This window comes from Strix uralensis, chromosome 4, assembly GCF_047716275.1.
Source record: "Strix uralensis isolate ZFMK-TIS-50842 chromosome 4, bStrUra1, whole genome shotgun sequence".
NCBI classification, from domain to species: domain Eukaryota; kingdom Metazoa; phylum Chordata; class Aves; order Strigiformes; family Strigidae; genus Strix; species Strix uralensis.
In genome coordinates this window covers 20,119,650-20,143,203 of record NC_133975.1, presented here as the reverse complement: position 1 = coordinate 20,143,203, position 23,554 = coordinate 20,119,650, and the positions used below count along the sequence as shown (strand labels likewise).

The following is a 23,554-nucleotide window of genomic DNA, read 5'->3' as shown; positions in this document are numbered from 1 at the left end:
AATTGATAATGACAGTTCATGGGTAAAAATGAAAGCGTCCCACAATTAAAACCTTTGTTTCCCTTAGTTTAAAAGCACATCTGTAGAAATAAATCGGTAAGGCTGGGAATATACGTAGAAAAAGCAAATCTAAAATCAGACAGAGTTTAGTTTCCTGGGTTAACATTTAACAAAACCAGCTTTTTAAACATTTCTTCTCCACTCACAGCCACTATTGTTTTTGCTCTCTTTTATCATTCAAAGAGTTCAAGCTATTTGAAAAGGATGTGTACAAAGATTACCTTAAAATGACTCATTGTAAAAGCTCCCTACCTGATGAATTTGTCCTATCGGAACCAACATCCATTTCAACAGAATCCACTAAAAAAGCTCAATTTGTTCAGCCTGTGAGATGGAATGCAGCAGCAGAGTCCTGCCATGAAAATAGCTTGTGTAATCAGTGGAATATAAATGGCAACAGCATCTTGTACTCCCTTTTATGATGGTGGAAAGAGAAGGAATTCAGTGGGCAGCCGTATGACCAGGTCCTGCATGACTGAGAAGCTCACATTTTTGCATTGCGCTGTGGCACAGGAACTCAAGTCTCCAAGAGGAGGTAAATTGTTCCCATGCCTTGTGACCAGAATCTGTGTCTGGAGGAAGAAGCAGAATAAAGGACCATTATTTTAGCAAAGGCATTAGAAATCTGGGCGACTGCTGCAAGCATTAATTAACAAAATATTTTCTCATAATGGCTAGCATCCTTCTGAAAATAAGAGTGGGGAAACTGCTTGAAATAAAAAACTGCATATATGTCTGGGCAGCTTATAGTTTTAAAGCACTGCCTATGCCGACAGAAGAGGCAAGGACATGGCAATTACTGAAGGTTTAATACAAGTATAAATTTAAAGCAACTTTGTTCTATGTGTGAGCCTCCTACATGAATGCATGATTTGTGTTGGTGCCAATGTGGGTGGCGTTCGTTAGACTCTGGTTGCAGTCCAGTCTGTGTTGCTGCATGAAACAAGTGTGATGGGGTCAGGTCAGTCCTCTCTGAATGATAATCCACATCATAAAGCTACTGTAAATGATTCAGCATGGTTTCGTATTATTTTCAGCCAGTGCCCAGGAGAGGACAGGACTGAGCTAGCATTAAGAATGAATTGTCCATGCTTCCCACTCTTATATAACTGTGGGTTCAGGTCACAGAGAAGTACGTCAGGAAAATGAGCACAGCCTCCTTCCGCAATGTAGATTACTTGTCTTCCTCAAGCAAAGGTTATGAACCAGAGTGGAGGGATTAGACATGGGCCACAAATGCATTTGGTTTTCAGAAAGCACCTCAGAGCTTCCCAAAGAAATTGAGTTACTAATCTGCAAGTTGCTGGGACTTTTAGGAAAGGTGCTGAATACCCTCTGCTTCCGCAGTGACCAGGGACATTTCCCCCATTTTTGTAAGCAGTTGACATGTTGAGTTTGCACCTTTAGTTCCTAGAGTGGATATAATGTGTTAACTTAAAGCCAATAATTCAGTTATAGACAGGTTATTGCTGCATTTGGTGGCCATTGTGATATTTTTACTGCTTGATTCTTCTTTGATCTCTTACTAAGGCACCTTTGCAACATTAATTTAATTAAATTGTTGTTTAAGGTCATACCAAATTGCCATTTTCTTCTACTGTCACCCTCGAAGGAGTCTGAATAAGTTACTGATGTAGAAACCTAGGTAGTTTATTAAGTGATTGTAGAAGGCTACAAAAAGGCAGACTGGGATGCAGGACTTCAGAAAGGGGCAGACCAGAAGGAAAGAGAAAATTCACAAAAAGCAGAAACTGTAATTCCTAATTGTCTAAACTTCATTTTGTAGCAGCTACATTTAGGCTGGACTGATGGCTGTATGATTGCTCCAGTTCATTGAGTAAAAAACATGAATATTGTGGAGTTCTACTTATGTACCAGGAAAAAAAAAATAAAGCAGAGCTCTGTGTGCTTCAGACTTGGCTAGCGAGGCCAGCCGAGAACAGATGGAAACTCTGCCAAGCACTTCTTCATTGAAGAGTTTTCTTCAAGCTTTAAGAGGGGAAGATCTTTTTGGTGATTGCAGACAAAATTTCCGATTCCTGCTCAGGGCGCTACTCTCTTCCCTGCACTTAGGACCATCCTGCAAACATGAGCCAGGCATCTGGAAAACCTAGGCTGGGTTCAGTGACTGTGTTTGTGAGTGGTACTCATGCACAAGGGCCGTTTGACTTGGAACTGAGATAAGCAGTATCTGCTGGATTTGTTCACATATTTTTAGGAGTTTTGAAACCTTCATGCTTTGTGTTGCTGCACATGGACAGTAAGAGATCCCCTGTGGAAGGCTCAGTAGTGTTCATGTTACCATCTTGTAATGGAGCTATGCTATCAGCTTATAATATTGCACTAGTGCAGGCCCCACACTTGGGTGCGTCTTGCCTTGTAGAAATGTCAGTATCTTTTTTTTTCCTAGTTCCAGAGCAGTTACATTCTCCTTCCAAGTACAAATGTGCTTCTTTACTTACAGACTTTTCTCTCCTTAAGGACTGTACAATCCCATTATTTCAGAGGGGACTGTGTTCTGAAAGAGTAGAAAAAATGTTTGTTTCTGGTTTGGGTCTTTTTTTGATCTTATAAAGAAATGCCATGAAAATCCCATGGAGAAGAAGTTATCATAGAATCACAGAATGGTTTGGGTTGGAAGAGACCTTGAAGATCATCTAGTTCCAACCCCCCTGCCATGGGCAGGGACACCTTTCACTAGACCAGGTTGCTCAAAGCCCTGTACAACCTGGCCTTGAACACTTCCAGGAAGGGGGCAGCCACCACCCCATCTGGGCAACCTGTTCCAGTGTCTCACCACCCTCACAGTAACGAATTTCTTCCTTATATCTAATCTAAATCTACCCTCTTTCAGTTTAAAACCATTACCCCTTGTCCTATTACTACATGCCCTGATAAAGAGTCCCTCCCCACCTTTCCTGTAGGCCCCCTTTAAATACTGGAAGGCCGCTACAATGTCTCCCCAGAGCCTTCTCTTCTCTAAGGTGAACAACCCCAGCTCTGTCAACCTGTCCTCATAAGGGAGGTGTTCCAGCCCTCTGATCATCTTGGTGGTCTCCTCTCTATTCACTTGAGGAGGTCTATGTCCTTCTTACGCTGGAGGCCCCAGAGCTGAATGCAGTACTGCAGGTGGGGTCTCACGAGTTCATTATGTTAATTCCATCTCTAAAAATGCTGCTGTGCTGTGGGCCTTTGTTGTCAGTAAAATGTCAAACAATGGCATGTACAGCGTGTTGTGCAGACTTCAAAATGCCACAGCTGTGGGACTGTGCTGTGTTTTCCACACAAGAGCTGAGAAATATGAGAGGGATTAATATTGGGTGCAAGCCCAAGTGTTAATACCTAAAACCAAAGCAAAAAAAAAAAAACTTACAAAGAGTTTTTCTTTAGTGTATTTGTAAAAATTGGTTGTCATTCTTCATACTTTGAGAGACATCTGTTCACATTTCAAAATTTACCTGTAGTTTACACAGGAAAGCTGGTATACTAGTTCGCTTTCTCAAAGGGGCAATATCTTTCCAAGTGTTAATGCCAGTGAACAGCCTGGTAGAAGGGCAAAATCTAAAAAATTGGGAACTTTTGGTGCTATAACGTAGTTATAGCCATTAATTTATCACGCTTGTGATAATACAGGGCCAGGTAAAATACCAGAAAGCAAATTGCCCTTTTAATACCAAGAAAAGGGATTTTTCTTCAGCACTGACCCATTTTATGAAATGCAGATTTTGTGTTGTAAAGGACCGGATGCTCTTTTAGCACAACTGTGCCCAGTTTGGAGGTCTCCCCTCCTGTTGTGGGCATGCCTGGCTCCAGGAAAGTGAGCCAAACTCATTAATAATATGACCCTCACCAGCAGAAGGCAACAGGGAAAATACTACTTTCCTGGAGATGTGCTTTTATAGGTGTAGTACAGAGACTAAAGGACAGCACCATTTTTCATTCTCGTAAGCACTAAAACAGGAAACTTTGCGAGAGTCTGGGCATGGGGTAAGGAGGGTAATGACTGTGAGCAGGTAAACTACTCCTGCCCTAACTCTGAAATAAATATCACACCTTGTTTCTCAGACATGGTCTACTGAAAATTTTCCTATCTTATTGGAGGAGTATCACCATCTCTTCTTTTCACACAACACTGACACAGAGCTAGATTACCAGGTCTACGTTATGGACGCAGGTTCTACTGAGGTTCAATAAAAACTGAATACATTGTAACGAGGACTGGCCATACTATGCTAGTAAAAGTTTCAAGACCATTGATTTGGTTTAGGACATAAGAGAGATGAGGGTTGTCATGTGGAAATATGAGGGATGAGGGATGACGGTTGTCATTTCAGGTCATGTAGGAAGCTCTAGCCTGATCCATGACCATAGCATTTTCGTCTCCATGCTGCTTTCACACTGATTTCAGTGACTGGATGGCAAAAGGAAGAGACATATTACTACTATTTTTTGATACATGTGAGCCCCTGTGGCCTTCCCACTGTACTCGCCTGGACTGAGCTTTGCCATCTGCATGGGGGGCCAGGGACTCCACTGTGCAACTCCATCCACCTCTTCCTGGAGCAGCTTTGTTAGGTTTCATATAATTACAGTTGATGTCTCTCAGAAAATATTGCATGTTATGTTTTATGTTCCTTTTTGACACCTCTTGATAGGGTTTCTTTCAGCAAATCACCATGTGCAAAATGTGGAAAGATTGCAGCTGTAAAATTAATTTCATTTGTATTTAGCCAGGTGTGGGTATTAAGAGACAACCAAAATCTGGCATCATAAATCCTCTTCCAGGGAAAAAAAAATAAAAAAGTTAGTGTCTGTATTCAGGGTTTCTCTTGTCTTCCAGGCTCTTTTTTGTTGTTTTACTGAACGTGCTGGTGCTGCCAGGTTCCTCACAGCCGTTCTCATTTTGTCTGTTGCTGGCTTGTGTGCTGATTCAGTAGCTACAACAGTGTTCCTTCCCTCCTTTCTTGCCTTCCTTCCCTCATTCCTTCTTCTCTTTCTCCTATGTGGAGCAGACAACCTGAAAAATACCTTCATCAGCACATAAAAAGGTTACACTTGCAACCAGCTCTGCATCTAGTGATTCTGTGACAAAGTGTTATCAAACCTCATTTTTTTCATTGTGAGGGCATCTCTTTTTATGTGTAATATCAACAGAGATGCTGTCTTTATGTACGGTTTCGGGGTATTACAGGTAGCTCCAAAACAACCTGGACCTCCAGAAAAGTAATTTTCTATTTGGAGGAGGATCTGGGTTTAGCTCAGGGACCCAGGGCTGTTGTCAGGGTTTCGGTGGATAGTGTGGTCTGCTGGGCTAAGTTAGGCAGCAGCGCAGGACTTTCTAAGAGTAGGTATGAGGATGAAGAGGTGCTACATTTGCACAGAGCCCTTGTGACTCTACTGACATTTCTACTTGGAAGAATCCCTTTTTAAGGGTGAGAAATAGTTTAGTTTGTCTGCTTGGCCTTCTGTGATACATTCCTACCTCACACTAATGCCAGTCATATCAGATCATTCTAATTATAAATGTGACAGCTCTGAGAATTCGGATTTTAAAATCCTGGTTTTTTTCATGAGATATGTTGCAACTCTAAACCAGAAAAAGTTACTAGTAGACTTAACCAGGTTAGAAGGCAGTGCTTTAGCCACAAAAGCACCTAGCCCACACCTGGATTTGAGCCAGGGAGTACATCTGCTATATATCTCAGAGAGAAAAACGAAAGTATCCTATGCTGTGAGATTGGTATCAGCAGGGTCCCCTGTTTCCAACCATGCACATTTGCTCTAAGTCATGAAATTAATTAATGGAAAAAATTTCTTGTAAAATAGAGCAGCAGTTCTGATTTACATGACTTCTGTGCATTTGCAAGTATTTTTTCCCCCTATGGCTAGAGCTGTGTTAACATGTTTTGTTCCAATAAATGAACGAACACGCATGTATTAAGCAGAGACCTCAGGGATCCAATCTTTGCAATAACTTTGGCATTCCTTCCCATTTATTTATTTGCACCGATCCAGGTGCCCCGTCTCTGTGCCGTCTCTTTCCCCCTAGCTTAGCTCCTAAGCAACCTCTTTGGTCGCTGCAGTGAATCAGCACTTCTGGCAGGCTCGTCCCTCCCGTGCGCTGCCTCCAAGCTCGACGCTGGCGTGGCACACAGACCCCTCTTGGTCTCGTTCGCTGCCGAAGGAGAAGGGCTTGGCCCTTAAGGCAGAAATTTTCTTGCAGTTTTACAAAATAGCAAATAGTAGATCAAAAGTCACGTTGGCTTTTACTTCCTTTTAGGAGGAGAAGCTTCTTGCTGATGGTGATCCAGGGGATGTTTTCAGCCTTATTTAAAGCACTGTGTGGGCGTTCAGATAGTTTGTAATAAGTGCAATATATACTAAGAAATAACAGAAAATGAAATTAGACACATTGCACTTGGAAAAGATGGACCTTGTAAGATTCACAGATATTTGAAAATTTTGAGAAACTCTCTGAAATAACTGCAGAAAATAAACAAAAATCCAATAAACAGATGAGCTCTCTCTCCTCTCCAAGCTTGTTTGCAAATCCTTTTTAGGTCATGCTCCCTACAAAAGAAAGGAAGAGAAGGGAGTTCTTGTATTTATTTCATTACAATGAAGATTTTCAAACCCAGGACAGCTTCTCAGTCTAGGTAAAACTCTATGGAAGATACTCAGTTTCTCTCTGGGCCTTTGGAAATGTTTCCCAAATTATTCATATCTTCTTTGGTCTGGAAATATAGACTAAGAGGGTGTTTGTAGACCCTTTGCTTGGAATGAATAATACTTGAAGCCACAGCTAATCTCACTGAGCTAGTTGGTGAATAAGGTGTTACTGAATTAAAGGCTCAGAGCAGGGCCTAGAGGAAAGGATAAATCCTGCTTCACTGGGATCTGTGGTAAGGCTGTGGTTGATGGGGTTGCAGAAGGGCAAGATCAGGCTCTGTGTTTTGCTTTAAATGCATTTTTCTTAAATGTTAAGGGAAATGAAAATAATTTGCTTCCAAAAAAGGTTTTATCATAACCAGTACAGTAACAATACGCAGCAGGATTCGGAGGTCCTGAGCTTTATTGTTGTTGTTCTGCCGTTGAATAGTTTTTTCTCCTCTTACCTTCAAATCTGAGCTGAAATCTCGGCTCAAATCCTTCATGTGTGTTTTCATGTGTGGTTCTGTAGGCATTGTTTCCCTTAACTTCCATTGATGTAAATAGTTAAATAACTGAAGGAACTAGAACCATCATCAGATAACTGGTGCTTTTCAGGCCTGATATGCAATATGTTGATTAGTGCTTTTGTTACATTGAGGAGTTTATTTTTACCATACACCAAATCTACTGTAGATTAGTCTCCTGTGTGCAGTTCCTTAGGTGTCTTGGACGCGGTTTTCAAAGTGATGTCAACCTTGCCTCTGCTTGGGAACTCAGTCCTGCAGCAAATCATGATACAATACGTGTATGCAATGCCTGACATCTTGAGTGAGACACTGGGGACCTCCAAAGTTCAAAACATGAGCTCCTGGTGTTGGCTCTGAAGTGCCAAACCCCCTGGGTGATCTCAGACAGACTCTCCTCCTTCTGTATGTCGTGCATAGGGAGTGCTCCACAACATACATGAATGCACATCTCTGATGGCATTCATATGTGTCTGTTTCGTACCTTGTATGCTGAAGTGTTCTTACCTCTGCTGTGCAGTGAGTTGTACGAAAGAATACATGCAGGTGTTGGCCCACAGAGGGATGTGTGAATATGAATGGAGTCTGTATTTTCAAAAGTGGTCCATTGTCTTGGGGATTAATGGGAAACTTGATCATCCGGTTATTGCCTGCAACTGCATACCCTGTGAGTACACCAGGTATTCCACGTCTAGTGGTATGGGTTTGTGTTTTTTAAGGTTTATTGAGGCAGTTAGAAATGTTGAAGACTAGGAGGTTTTTTTCCAGGTCTTATGATCCCATTAGTTAAACAATGGGATAAGCGAAGAAAGGAAACAGACTACAGAATAAGCTGTGTAAATAAAATATAGTAACTAACTTTTGGTCTGGTAGCATCTTGCTGAGCCATCTGATTATTGACTACCCAGCCAGTTCTGCTGCTACAACCAACATAAATTCATCTTTGCTGCTTTTTTACCGATGCTAATGCCAAAGAACCAGAGGAGCTCTAGGAAAGGAGAGTTGGATTCAATTCTGGTTCATGAATCACATATTGAATTGTCAGGAAAGGAACAAATTCTGCCCCAGTTGCCACTATAACTATGATAGGTTGTACTTGTGTGCCTCAGGGCAGAATATGGTCTGAAATGAAATAGATGAGGTCAAAATCTGTTTTCATTGATCACAGAGAAGGCAGTGAAGCTGTAGAGGTAAATGTGACAGCAAAATATTGTCAGCAAGGCCATTCCTCTTGCCAGTGATGCATCACGGAAAAAGAAGACTGTTTGATTTTCAACCTCCATGATGTGTTGGTCAGGTTGATAAAAAAAATAATATTTCTATAAGCAAGCAAATTGAACTGAAGGTAAGACACAGTGATTGACACTGAGTTGCAGGATACCATTTATATAAAGTCTTTTTGCATGGAAAAAAAAAAAAAAAGCATTTTGGTTTTGTTGGGAAAGGTATTCATTTTTTAAAATTCTTTTTACTTAGATTTTTAGGCTCTTGCAAAAGGGAAACCAGGGATGTGATTCCAGGAATAATCTTCTTTTATTCCACCATATATTCTGCAGCCCATTCCATAAAGATGACAATAATAAAAAAAGCAAGGGACGCAATATGAGAAACAACTTACTTTCTGTTAGGGCGGATGGCTTTATAGAATAGATACTGAAGCAGCAAAGAACTGAAAGTGGTTTCTGAGAAGTGTTGACCTCCTTTCATGCCACTTACTGTGAATTAAAGCTGTGAGTGAGAACTAGTTTGGGCATGTGGTACAGCACTTACTGCAACTGCTGCCAGGAACAAGATTTGTGTTTCTAAGGAAATGCAACAAAAGAAAATGGTTTAAGAGGCAGTGGCTGTCATTGTGTAAAACAAGTATCTATGCACAGATAGGAACAAAAGGACGAATTGGGTTATCCTATACATGGGTTAGCGTATGTGTGAATTCTTGTAATGTGAGATTCAAAATCAAACAACTGTGGATTGTGCAGGGTTTAGTGTATCTCACACTGTTAAGAGTTTACAAAGTTGAGCTAACTAAAAGCAGTTGTAACCTGCTCTGTGCCTGTAACTGATTGTTGTTTATCATTCTTACCGGCATTATTACTAACAGTGACCTGCTGTAGGAAAGGGATACATTTAGAGCAAGGAAACTGGGTTTTTGTGGCTTCTTGGAACTCCTTTCTTAGCAAACCAAAAGGCAAAAATCTTCAGCACTTCTAAACCAAGGCTGCCAAACAGTATCACTTACCACTACCTTTAGAGTTATAAATATCTTAGGACGTGACATCCACTCACTGATTTGTAGCAAAGATGTTATGAGAATTGTTCATGCACTGAAGTTTCATTAAGGGATGAAAACCGTAGCAAAACACCAAGGAAAAAATATTGCTATATTTACACAGCATCCTAACTCCTTTTTTTTCCTCTCCTGGGTTGCAAAGGGAACCACCTGTCTCCTTTGCTGATGTCAGACTGCTCCCTGGAGACACGGTGCTATTGGAAAGCACATGATACTGTACATATTTACACCAAGCTCGTATCTGATTGAGATTGGGCTACGAGACCTGTGAGTTCACAAGTTTCTTCATCATACTCTCATGCATTAAACATGTGTTTGAACTCTGGCTTGAAAGCCGTGTGATCTTATGATAGACATATTTATGTAATAGTTAAATAAATGATCATGCGCTCTCCAGCTCCTTTTCCATGCAAATGCAGAGGAAATTGAATATTATAATATTTCAGTGAGATGTCCTCAATAACAAATTACTGTTTAAAATAACCAATATTTGTATGTATATCAATTGCCTAGCAGTTATTTTTGTCTGCTATTTGCATGATATGGAAAAGAGTTTTTCTAGCAAACGTTTTAAGCTACTTGGTGCTGCTTTCCTTTTGGAATGATCACAAGGGTGCACATTTAGGGACGTATTTTCCATCTGTTTTTTTGAAGCTGGCGAAGCACATAATTTGGAATAGAAAGGAAGAAGTCTGAAAGTACCCATATTTGAACTGGTATGTGTTTGAGCCATTCTAGGAATTCTTACTCTGTAGCAGTTGGTGAAAGTGAAGGACTATATTGTGCCCTTGGATGCAGTATACAGGCAGTGCTCAAGGCCAGTGGGAGCCCTGTGTGAATGCCCAGGGGCCTACTAGGACCCCTGAGAGCTTTTACTGCTCTGTTACCAAGGCAGAACCTGAAACAATCAGGAGGGCTTTGTGAATCCCAGCTGTTTGATGTGGTCCTGGGGTCTGCAGGTTGGTTTGAGATGGGTCGGGGTCCTTTAGCAAAGTTCTGGGCTGGCACATCTCTTCATACAGCCTTGAGTGGTGTGCCTGCTGAGTCTTCTGTGCCCTGCAGTGGTTGCCATGGGGCTGCCAGTGCAACCAGGCTGTGGGCTTGCTCAAGTGTCCTCGTGACTTTTGTCAGAACATGGGATCTTTGTAAGCCAAAGTCAAGCTTTGCTACAGCTGTATGACCCATGCACGGCTTAAGGCCTGAGCTTCCTTGGAGAGCAGCGCTGGCATAACGGTGCTTCCTTCCAGAGCAGGGATCTTCATCCACTGAGCCACATCTCACCCACACTTCCTCTGCTCGTCCAGAAGTATCGCTTAACTCCTCATGCCAGCTCACTCTTTTGATAAGATGGCTTGTTGTATGTGGTGAATAAGGATGACAGAATCTGGCCCTATTGCTCTGGCAGTGGTTGGATCAAGCTGGGCATGGTTCAGTGCAATAATTTCTCATAGTGGGCATTTTGAAAGCACCAAAATACCTAGGGACACTAGTACTCCTGGAATCAATGGGACTGCAAGCAGCTGGGAAGAAAGACTCCCAAGAAATTTGAACTGCCCCTGAACCTTGCTGCAAACCTCTCTAACTATAGGAAGTAGAGCAGATTTTGAAACTTTGGGTTAGTGGTGCACCTGGGGTCTCAAGTTGCCCAAATTAAGCCCTGAGAAGAGAACTACATTTCTTTTTGCTGTGGGCCTTTGCTAGAGTAGGATGGCCACAACACAACTGTTGAGCTTCTTATGTCTCCTGAGTAGTTCAAGCACAATTCCTGGGCTGTAGAGATGCGTTTTCACTAAAAACTGGATTTTTTTTTTTGGCTGGAGGCTGGTGGGTCCCAGTGGAAAAACCGTATCAGCGGGTGTTGCTGAAGACAGCACTGCTGGGTCACCGTGAGGTCTAACTTATTGCCAACTCACAGTGGTGCAGAGGGAGCTATCAGTATCTCATCATCCAAGATCTCCGTCCTCTCATTTTTTTAGGATATATGATATATTTAGTGTAGTTCTTGGCTGTATGTTATGGATTTTTTTAAATGCAGGTTGAAGAGTAAGGAAAAAGTGACCACCCCTATGCTAGAGACAGAGAAGTTCCAGCTAGAAAGGAATTCTGGGGTCATCTGTTTCATCCTCATGTGCTAGCACAATTTTTTTTTATACTAAACCACACAGTGTTGTAATATATGATTGATATTAATTAGGTTTCTGCTAAGTACTGCACTCCTCAACTTGAACTGAACCAGAAATAAATATATTGCCATATATTAACATTTTATTAGTTGAGAAGAAGAATAGGATGAAGGCACCTATGTGAAATCCAAAGTACAAGCTTCAGATTGAATTAATGCCAGCAGCGCCTTGAGATTAATTTGGTTACTATGGGTACAGAATAAGAAATAGTATACCATAATGTAACTATGTTTACTGATTCATTTCTGGCATTAAAAACTAAAACCACATTATATATGCAACAACAGTCTTTTCTTCCTTGGAAGAAGAAGGTGGGTACATTTTAGTAATTAAAGTGAATGTTGCCCTCTGAAAAGTGCCAGTACTCTACGGGAAGAAGAGCTGCTATTCTTTTACAGGATCTGCCCCATCACAAGCAGCAGAGCTGCAATATACCAAAAGAGACCTAAAACCCAAAGAAAATTCTACCGCCCCGGGAAGCTTCCAGTCTTCTACAGCTTCTCATTAAATACCACTTGTAACACGATAACATCTGTTTCATGTACCATTCAACTGTATTGGTCAAATGTCAGTTTTCTATCCTCGTGCCACTTTGTATCTCATCAGTATGTAGGAGAGAGAACAAGTTTTGCATCTTAAGATGTTGAAAGCTGGGTAATAATAAAATAAAGCAATGGAAATACCATATATTCAGAAAGCAATTATTTTAAAGGGTTTCAGTTTTGACATGGCTAGATTAAGTATGAAGCTTTTTGTTTTTTATACTTGCTGTCAAGAATGTTGTTAAATACTGATACCACCTCCTAAGAGAACAACTTTTAAATACCAAAATGAAAAGGATAAGCATTAAATATTTTGGTAGATATATTGTGCCATAATGTCTACTGCCTTGTTTCTTAATACAAAGCACAGTAGGGCTTAATTAAAAAGTGATTGTACGATCTATCACAAACCTGCATTAGGGATATGGATGCCAAGAAAATTAAGTTGAATAGGTGGTGATAATGAAATCGATATTTTATTGAATAGTTTTTATTCCTATGCCTTTGTTTGCTATTCTTGCCTCCCTGTCAGCAGGTAAGACATTTTCCATCCCAAATTCTTTGAAAGAACTCATTTAGTCTGTTCCTGCTTTGTTTCATTATTTGATCGGTGTAAGTTATTTTGTTCATTTTTTGACAGAGTGAAGTGCCATGATAAACTTCTGACTCTGCTGGAGCAGAGCATGACAGTAAACAAAGAAAAGCAAGTCATTTTGAGCTCATTCCTGCTAGGAGTAGCTAGCTAACAACTGGTACAAGGGTGATTTTCTATTTCGTGTAAGCAAAAGTCACAGTCACTCAAAGCCTCCAGGGCAGCCCCGCAACCCGGTTTAGAACAGATTTCTCCTGCTCCAGCTCCTGGTGTGGCTTCAGGACCTGCTAAGCAGAGTGTTTAGCAGTAGAGAACACAAAAAGGTATTCACTGAAGCATAATACCCAGTGAAGAACATATACAATAAAAGTAAGTATTTGTACAGCCTGGGCCAAAATCACCCTTGTTATAACTTCATCAACTTAAATGCTATCGATTTTTCAGGTACCACTGACCTGAAGTTGCTGGGATTGTGCTTGGGATGAATTTGACCTGTACTGTTAAGGCCAAGCAGAATCACAGTTTAGAAAGTGCAATGCAAAGAAATAGTTACCGCATATTCTGCTGTCTTGTAATTCTACACCAGTCACTCAGAGTTCAGTGCACTGTTGCAAAGTCTCATCTTTGAACGGGTAGAAGTGTGTCTGCAAGTGCTGTAGCAAACAATAAGACAAAAGAGCTTATTGTTCCCCTTCATATTTTTAAGAGTGGTATGTTGCAAACCAGACAGCTTGCTTTTTCTGAGCCGAGCTGCTGGATCAGCTGGCACAGCTTCATTTTCACATCCCCACTTAGTAGGTTCAGTGTTGCCGGTGTCCTTTTTGTGGCAAATTCAAACCACCAAAAGGGAAGGCAGGTTTTGATGATCTTGATGCATGTCCTGAATGAACACATATCACATATTCCAACGTGCTGCACACAGCAACTTGCAGCTCGTCTCGTGCCTGGGCGCAATATGCAACATGGGGTAATGTGCTAGGGGAGAAGACAGACACAGCACAAGGTTCTGAAAGCCATGAGAGGCACTGAAAGCTTGTGTTTCTGGTATGCAGCAGTATAGATATTTGAAAGGTTAGGTTCAGTCTATTTTTAGGTAGCCTTCACATTGGGACTGATCTAAAAATGAAGGTGATATAAAAATTGCACGTGTCTCTCCTGATTTGTCAGAGATTTTTGACAAAATGCATTAAAAAGGCAGTTCTCTGAATCAGAGATACTTTTTTTCTGAAGTAAAGCTGTGCCTCTTATTTAGGAGTCTTTATGTTCTTGATTAAAATGCCAGTGCTGTCTATTTCACTCCAAGATCAGCATTTTCAGATTTTTGCAAAGTTAAAGAAATATGACTTTCCCACTTATTGTTTGGGAAGATTTATTCACTTGTGTAAATGAATTTTAAAGAATTGGCAAGGCCTTTTATCTCATATAAAATAAATCTGAAGATAAATGATCTTTTCCGCTAACATCACCTATCATTAAAGTGGCTAAATGAAAATCAAAATGTGTTGCTATTTAGTGCCTGCTTGCCTTTTTACAGGAGATGAAATTGAGCATGTTTACTGGGCAGGAATTGTCAGCAATGCTTCAATTTATAGCATTGTCCAGGATATAAATTAACAACTACTGTGTGTTTCCCCCACTCTCCCTGGAAGGTGGTAGCCCCGTCTCCCCAAAGCGTACGTCTCCAGATTGTTGTGCATGCTCCTACCCTGCCTTAAAGAAAACCTGCAAGCAATGTAAAATTGTGTTGCGTTGAACTGAAGCGCAAACATTTTTCCCTGTCTTTGTAAACAGGAGTGCATGTGAGAATGAAACAGCTGGAGGTCTACCTCCAGAAAACCCCTGGGGATGTGTCACAGTCATTTCTCCAGTCTATGCAATCTCAGTTTAATAAATTGGTAATAATATTATGACAAAGTGCTCTTTGGTGTTGGTTTGCTGTTTTTTCAGAGGGTTTTTGTGCATAGCAACTTGCAACATAAATTAAAATAATCTTCCATTCAGACAGTTTCCTGTTTTTGCTTGGTTCTTTGTTCCCCAGAGAGGAGGGAGGAGCCTGCAATGGGCAAAAAGGAAAAGTGCACTCCAGTGAAGTCTATTTCAGTGCGAATCCTACACAGTCCTTTCAATGCTTTTGGTTAAATGCATTGCCCTGGCTTGCTGTTCCGCATGTAGAGTTCAACAGAGCAGAGACAACAAATAATGTTTAATTGTGTCAGATTGTCAGGGAATTTTATGATGGTGGAGACCCATTAGGGACAAACATGAAAGTAGCAAACTTGTCCTATCTGTTGATTGGCATGAAGTAATGAAAGTACAGTCATAGCTCTTTTTGGGAGGAGGTATGAATCTTCCCTGGTACCCACTTATAAAATAATTATGAGACTAACCAGTGCCCCAGGGCAAAGGATGTTCAGGAAATACTAAATTTCTCAGGAACAAAGATATCCAAAATGGTGATAGCTGATGCATTCTCAGCACTTTATCCATGTTCCATTCACAGGGGAAAGCTGGGGAAGCCTGAGTAGTATGACAATAAAAAAATGGTGGAAATGTAGGGAGGAGTTTCTGCTTTGAACTGTCTTGGTCCCACTTTCTGTGATAAGCTCTGATTCAAAGCCTGCATAAATCCATTTAAAAATTCCCATTCCCTTCCAAAGGATTTAGAGCAGTCACCCCTTCCAGTCACTTTTACCCCCCTTTTACTTTACAGCATTTTCTTGTACGTGTATGCAGCAAGTGATTTGGATAGAATAAAATAAAATAAAATAGTAACTCAGCCCAAACCTTTCTATGGCTAGCTGTTCTCCCATCCCATCTCTGTACTAGTTTGTTTGGCCCTGAGTCAAAGGTGGAAGTACTGACAAATTTCTCATCAAAAGCATCGCTGGAGGAGGGTCAGCCTCCAGAGGTTTACAGCTGCACTTTGTACAGCTAATAACCCCTGGGCTAAATGCTTATCTTCCTTTATTTCAGTTATCTGAATTGGGGATGGAGGGAGGACGACATCTCTTGCCATTTGTGCAACTTTTTTAGATTAATATTGCAGCTCCAAGAAAAATGAATAATTGGACTTTTGAGCAGAGAGTGGAACCACGAAATCCATAGGGATTCCGCTAGCACTAGTCACTAGTTTGCATCTTGCAAGTTAACTGCAATTCATGAAGGGTTCTGGCTAAAAATAACTTCAGGGCTCAATTTTGGCTGGCAGGAACTACTAGTTAAGAGGTCAGGCAAAGCTGATCCTTCAGGAGCCTCGTCTGTGTGAGACTGTGTGGGACATCTGCTGCAGTCCGGGACCGTTAGAGGCCAAGCAGTGAGTGCTGGCTGCTGCACGGCTGAAGCTCTGCTGCCCACCCACAGCAGTCTCTGCAGGAGCTCACCCTCCTCCACAGCCAGGCATAACCCTATAAAGGGTGACTTGGTGCACAAGTAGATTTTAAAAAAATACCCAAAACCAAAACAACTCCAGTTCTTTTGTATGATATCTTCACTTTATTTTGTTTGCCTAAAATTATAGCAGAGCAAATCTGTGGCCTGTGTTGCTAAACTTCCATCAGATGACTACAGTTCAGAATTATTTCCACATTATACTTTGTTTTAATATGAAAAATGCCAAGAGCTAGGCCCAAGAAAAAAGGCTGACTCAGTTCCATTGAGCTCTGTCTGAAGAAAGTCTTATTTGAAGATGAGAGATGTGTTGGTAAGGCTGTCTGTCATCTCTAGTTTATTAAAAAAAATTGCTAGGAGGCACTAAAGCTGTCCACTGCCTTTCCCTCTGTTCCTTCACTCAAAGGTGCTTCATTCACATCGACTTTACCATAGCAGTTTTGTGTAAAACAAGATTTGATTTTAGAGTATTTAAAGGTTACTGTTCTCTCCAGTGCTGCGCTGCAGACTTGTGTGTGCGCCACTGCAGTCGCCTTCCCAGCCATTTTAGAAAGCAGATAGACTGTGTTGTGGAAATACGGGATTTTTTTCTTCCGCTAGCTACCACGAGCCTTGGCGTGGATCTGGCAGGGAGTGTGGTCTCCTGCACTGCTGTGGCAGCATGGGCACCACAGCTTCCCTCTGAGCTAGGAGGTCCTGGCTCAGTGGCTAAATGGCCAGGTGGCAAAGCAAGCCCCAAAAGCACTGTGACAGCCGGGTGGCAGCCTCAGCAAGAGAGGGGAGGGTAGCTTTGAAACAGCCTCAGCTCACACCAACTTGATTACGGTTGCATCAGGGAATCTTTTCTGTATCCTAAGATACCGAATCCATGGTGGTTGTTCGTGGGATCATCCTCTTCAGATTCCTCTCAGAAAAAGTCGGTAAAAACTAGATTGGTACTAATGATGAGTCGGGCTCCAGCGTAATACTCTGGGTGCCGCAGGGAAGATGGTGCAATGTGGATGGTAATAGTGGTAACAAGAAGGATCTGGGTGGGGTTTCGCAGGGCACTGTAGAGAGTTACAAATACAAGGTGTATCCCTGAAGCTTCCCCAGGTTCTACCCTTTGTGACGGAATCTGGAGAAGACAATTCTCCATCCCCAGAAGGGGTGTGAGCATCCCAGCAAGGCTGGGAGGGGGAGAGGAAGGGCACAAGCTTCTGAGTGAGGGGTGGATGCCCCCAGCTGCTGAACAGAAATGCCGGAAGCCGGTTCCCTGGGTCTGATAATATCAGATGTGAGCAGATTTTGGTCTCTTCCCAGGGTCTTGAATGTGTGGAAGGATAATGGTAAAAAAAGAACTTTATGATTTCTTTTGTTCCAAGGAAGTATCAGCAGTGAGCTGAGTAAAGGAGAGATGATGATCTGCAACGGTCTGCGATTTTGATGTGGTCTTGCCTGCTCTGCCAATGTGCAAGAAGTTGCAAAACAGGATATCTGTCTCCTTGGCTTGCCTGGGCATCTGTGCTCAAACAGCACCAAAGCCTCCCCAGGAAACTGATGTGTTTACATGGCTCCATTTCTCAAACATATAGGGGCAATAAATTTAAATGTAGATGCTCTTTTACAGATTAGTCTCTCTGCAAAACAGTAACAACCGAGTGAAAGACATTGTTCATGCTGCTTTTAACAGGCCTGACAAGCTGGATTTTCCTGCAAATCATAGCAAATGTGGGTCCTGGAGAACATATGCTCCAAATGTTGGGGGTAAACAAGTGACAAATGTATTTTTTATGTAATCAGCTGGAGTGGCTTTGCTTTTCTTGTTTAATAATGAGTAAGTGAAATATGCTTGTGAAGAGAGAGATGTTCAGAGAGGTATGAGAAAAGTTAGGAAGATTCCTTGTAGTGCGTGCCTGTGCTCCTGCTTCACTTAGGCACTCCTGGAAGGTTTTACTACAAGCACCCAGTCGCAAAGAGTTGCATGTCTGCAAGCCTGGTTAACACTGATCATCAGCTAATCTGCACTAATAGTGAATATTCACAGCCAGGTCCATTTGCATGTGAACAGGCAAGTGATTTCCCCTGGCATTCAGTGCTGTTTATTTGAGCCCTCAGTCTGTGGAGGCAGATGTGGCAAAATTCAGCCTGGTGTCTGTAATGCCAGTAACCCATCACTGTTTGGAGAAAGTTATTCTGGACTCTCTAATATATAACTCCTCAGACAACAGCCTGTGGCCCAGAGCTGGGCCAGGAATTAATGTGGCCCAGGTCTCTTGAGTTTTTCAGAGAGCTAGTACAGAGCACTATCATGGTTTTCCTCTGTTAAAAAACCCTAAAATCTCAGTTCATAACTGCCCTAGCAAAATTGGAGAGGGCACACTGCTTTATTCCATTGTAGAATTACTGCACCAATGAACCCAGAAGTTCAAGGAGTTTGACTCCCTGGCTTATGCTAGTGAGGGCAGGATGAACTGAATAAATAAGGAAAAGAAGCTGAGAAGGAAAAAAAAGTCAGCAAACAAATAGGATAGAACTGGAACAGAGAGAATAGACTGGAAAACAAATATAAGACTGTGCAAAAAATAAGAGTGAAGATGCACAGAAAGAAGATTTCTAATAAAAAATTAATAGGGTACATATACTTTATATAGAACACCATTCACGCTAACACACCTTTGGAGTGCAGTTTGCTCTTTCATATACAGCATTGGCTGATCTGCTGCTGTAAGGCCATTCACGCTTGGAGGGTCAAGCAGAAGGGGTTGAACTGGTGTGAGAACTGGTTTGCAAACCTCAATGTGCTGAAACTCCAGCACTATTTTTACATACAAGTTTGGTTGTCCTTACTCCGCTGGAGAAGTAGCAAACTTTGCTGAAAATATGCAAGTACCATAGTCTTGGGGGTAAGAAAAGAAATTCTTTCTTCTTCAGTGCCATGATGAAGGGACTAAGTTTTGGATTTCAAAATCATGGGGGCTCCAAAATCAGTAGCTTGTTTGAGAAATCTAAATTACAGGGAATAAAACCATGACCATAGTTAGAAAATGTGAGTGAAGGAAGAGGAGGAAGAGATAAAATGAAGGCTAAACCCAGGAAAAAAGTCAAGGACAGAGGGCTTGGAGGCTTCACTCTTTGAATTCTGTCCCCTGTTGTTGCAGACAGCCGTAACTTCCAGTCCTGTTAAAAAATGTATCAGGATTTGGGAATTTGTGCACAAATGCCATTGGTAGGCATGCCAGAACTTTCTTGACTTATGGCCCTTGAAGAAGAAAAGGCAAAATTTGGGAGCTGCTGAGACTGGGTACAGAGTAACCTGAAAACAGGGGAAGCGCAGTGATTGAGGAGGTGGTCTGACGAGGGACATTCGAATGGGGCAGACTGGGTCAAACGGACCTGCGGACTTTACCAGCTGAAAAAGACTTTTCTTTGCATGTGTTTGTTATGGAACCAAATAAGGTGTGGTGCTCAGATCTTGCCCCAGGAAAGATGTTTATGCAATTTTTTCATGTTGTCAAAACACGAGGGGAGAGCATTGCCAAAGCTACTAGGGAATGTTCAGAAGACAAGGTTTCCTTTGAGGAGAGCAGCTTAGATACTGGCTGGGTGTCACTGGTTTTATTTACATATGCCAAGGCTGCGCCATTTCCAGACTACACCACCACTGCAACTGCCTTCCTTGCTTTCTCCTCTTATGGGCACTACACTCAAAAAAACATGTTAAAATGTGAAAAAAGATCCTAATGAGTAAATTTATACTATGGTTGGGGTTAGACACTTTGATTAAAAAAAAAAAAATTCTTCCCAAGCAAGGGGGAGCCCTTGTTGAAACCTCACAGTCTTTTGTAGGTGGAATTGTGCTTGGCATCCCTTCCAGGTAACACTGGAACTGCCAGTAAAGTTCAAGCCATAATGTGGACAGGGCCATAGAAGAACTCTGGGGGACTCTGTTATTATTACCTATTGCTTGCACTGTCTACAGTGCACTAAAGAAAGTTCTCCAATCTCTAAAGCTTGTATGGTGAGAGCACCACTAAGGTCACAGTTTATATTTATCAGTTAACTTGCTAATTTGAAGGGAAAGCAGTGAAGTGGAAATGTAGAAAATAGAAACAACATGAGCAGGTCAAAATATCCAAAACAGCAATATGAAATGTTCCAGTGTAAATACATTTCTATAAAAGGTGTGAATGAAACTTCAAAAAAAACAGATGATGGATTCGGCACAGTCAATGAACACAATTATAAGTAGGTATTGAAGGAGGATATTCCACCAACCATGGATCCACAGATAATAATTAATAAGAACCAACTCCACTTCAGGCAGGCAGGTGCCCAGCATTATTTCACAGTTGACTGTTCGGGGGGTAGAGGTACTCACCTTTGCCCCAGATCTTAATAATTTACTGCAGTTTTATCATTAAATCAGCATGTAATTGGGAAGGAAATAAGGGGGTTTGTGTCGTGAGAGCAAAGCAATACCGTTAATTTAATCATTCGTAGGAGAGGCTTTCTGTAGTCACTCAGTATTTTGCTGTGGTTTTTTTAATTAAGTAAAGTAAAAACAATGCCATTTTTGTCATCTGTGCTTGGTGAAAATATGACAGTGTGATGTGATTTGCAACTTAAGCACAAGCCGGGAAAACTGTACATTTTATCAGGACTGGCAATAATGAATTACAAGGGAACGCAAATAAACTAAGAATATATCTGAGACCTCCTACGATTTCTGAAGTTTCCAATGTCTGCAGGAAAAACAGCTATTTCAAGAACTGTACTTCTTTTTATTTATTTTTTTCTCTCGGCAGAATTGCTGTAGCCTGGTGTAATAATTGAATTCATTTAGCCTTTAGAATACTGAAGTTTGCAAATAACAATGAAAATGAATATTTCATGACAAGGAGGATGATCAATTATAGTTTTGTGACTTTGACTGGTAGCCCAGTGCAACTGAGCCAGTGCTTACGTTTCACGAGACTTTTTGCACCCAGCTAATTAAAAAACCTGCAACTTAAGACAATAAGCAGACAAGTGGGGATAGTTAAACAAGACCTTTATTTGTGGTTTTTTTTTCCTGTTGTGGGCAATGTTTTGCAGTTGAGTTTGGTACCTGAAGTTTGTTGTGTATGCAGTGCAAAGGGGCATCGTGAACCAGTTGCACCTGCAGCAGCCCCTGTTGTCTGGGAAGGGCTTCGACAAGGAGACACTTCTGTTAACAGCGTGTCTGGGTTTTCACACAACAAGCGCTTTTTTTTTTTTTTTTTTTTTTTTAAATTTTATTTTCAATGAGAAAATGCTGGGTCCAGGTCAGCGGGCTTGGTGCACAGTGTTTATACAGAATAAACCTGAGACAGTGGTGCTTATAGGAAAAAGCAGGGGGGGGTCTAAGCAGTTATGGGCAGGACCGTGGCAGTTGCTTGTAACAACCCCGGTTTGTAAGGGGAGTACACTAAGACAGGAGTGATTAAAGAGCAGCTGAGAAATACTGTAATCTAGCTGGGAACAGGATCAGGCTCTGTCCTTGTAGCAGGTGAGATAACAGTATGAATGTTTTTTATAGATGCTTACTCCATTGCAGAGAAATGCTGGGGGGCGGGTTTGCTGATGCGTTTGGTGTGGAAAAACTAACTTGAGTTGCAGTTATCAATGAGAAACCATTAACCTGACCAAAATACTTGGCGAGGTGCAAAATCCCCCAGTGAAAAAAAAATGTTGGAGGGTGTTGTAACTTTTGCCCAACTCTAGGGATAGCCTCTCCAAAGGAAACCGTGCTGGGGAGCTGGTGCGGGTCCTACAAAGGTTAAGCTCGGGCTATTCAGAGTACACAGGCTGTATCCCGCCTTGGAGTTACTTCACTTTATTATAAACACAGCTCTGCCTGTCGTTTGCTGGGGGGAGAAACAAGCAAGCCAAGAAATTAAAAAAGATGGGGAGGGATGGGAGCTATTCTGTGGCAGGAGCAGAGTTTGGGGGGTGTGGTGTGGAAATCTGCTTTGAATCACAGCGTGGTGCCGCGGCCGCCGAGATCTGAGCGGGTTTTGCAAAGATTTACTTCACTTCAGGCTGGGTCTGCCCCTGGGTGACGTCACGGGCTGGAGCAGCGGCACCAGAAGGCTGGATGAGTGACAGCCCAGCCTACTTTTTAATAGCTTTGTCATGTGACGGGGAACAGTAGTAAGACAGGTGCCTTCGGTTCACTCTCAGAGAGGGTCTCGTTGCCTGCATGAGTGTCTGCTGCCTGCCTGCCTGACTCTGGACTGTAGTTTGCCAGCTTTCCTGCCGTCGCTCCGCAGCTGGATGGCGTGGGACATGTGCAACCAGGACTCTGTATGGAGTGATCTCGAGGTGAGGGGCAGGCGGCGTGGGCAGCGCGTGGGGTGCAGGCGCCCGGCGGGGACGGTGGGTTGTCGGGGAACCGGCAGGACGGCCGAGGCGGCATACTTTGCAAACAAGTCCAAATCTTATCTTAACTCCAGTAAGTTTGCTATTTTAAGGTTACTCTGTGATGCCTTGAGCAAATCAAAGCTGAGCTCCTGTCATCAGTATCTCCTGCAGTTGGAAACTATTTTCATGTGCCTCTGGCTCGCTTTCCTGTCATATGCAATATTTATGCTCTAAGATATTGATATGAATCGGTGTCTGAAGTCTTTCCAGTGGTGTTTAGTGGCCTGGTTGGAAAAATGCCATGTTTATTTAGAATAAGATTAACATGTCTTTTTCAAAAAAAAAAAAAAAAGTTGAAATTAACCAGTGCCTTCATATTTTAATTGCTTGTTTCACTGTGCTCTGTCAAAGGTTTTTTCCTTGTTTATCAGCTGCAGAATTCAAACACGCACACAAGAATGAATACCCTGTTGTTTGGCTTTAGATGCTTTTAAAAGAGATTTCTGGAAGGAGACGTTTCCCTGCTTCTTGTGGTATTGGAATAATGACGCTGTAGGTAATGTCCCGCAGAGCAGGGTTCGCAGTCAATCCGAGTAGTCCAACAAATGGTTAAATCCCACTGTACAGCAGAGACAACAGGATGAACCATGAGAATAGAGTTTATGCAGGACTGTGTGGTGTGAACTGCTGCTGCTGCTGCCGCCGCCGCTGCCGCTGCTGCTGCTTGTGTAAAAATAGACGGCAATACATCAAATCCACAGCTTCTGCTGGCTACAATTCATAAAGGGGAAAAAAAAAAGCAAGCAGCTCTCTGGTAATCTCTGGAGTATAAAGTGAGGTTTGAGCATTTCTGCATGTTCGCATTCCGCAAATGGAGCGTTACCTGAAAGTTCGGGCAACTTGCGAAGCGAGGCAAACTTTCTTTGGACCCCATGGAGAGGAATCCCAAATACAGACCTGCT

General features: G+C 42.0%; 1 protein-coding gene across 2 annotated transcripts in view; it reads left to right on the top strand.

The window, feature by feature from the left end:
- PPARGC1A (PPARG coactivator 1 alpha) overlaps positions 1 to 23,554 on the top strand; it is a 374,168-nt gene that overhangs the window by 284,390 nt on the left and 66,224 nt on the right. Inside the window, exon 1 of one of the 2 annotated variants that reach the window (XM_074865910.1) lies at positions 22,422 to 22,553. The exons of the other annotated variant lie outside the window; for it this stretch is intronic. Coding sequence (XP_074722011.1) covers positions 22,506 to 22,553 — 48 coding nt within the window. The 5' untranslated portion in view covers positions 22,422 to 22,505. Of the gene's footprint in view, positions 1 to 22,421; positions 22,554 to 23,554 lie in introns of those variants that run through there. 2 annotated transcript variants of the gene reach the window in all.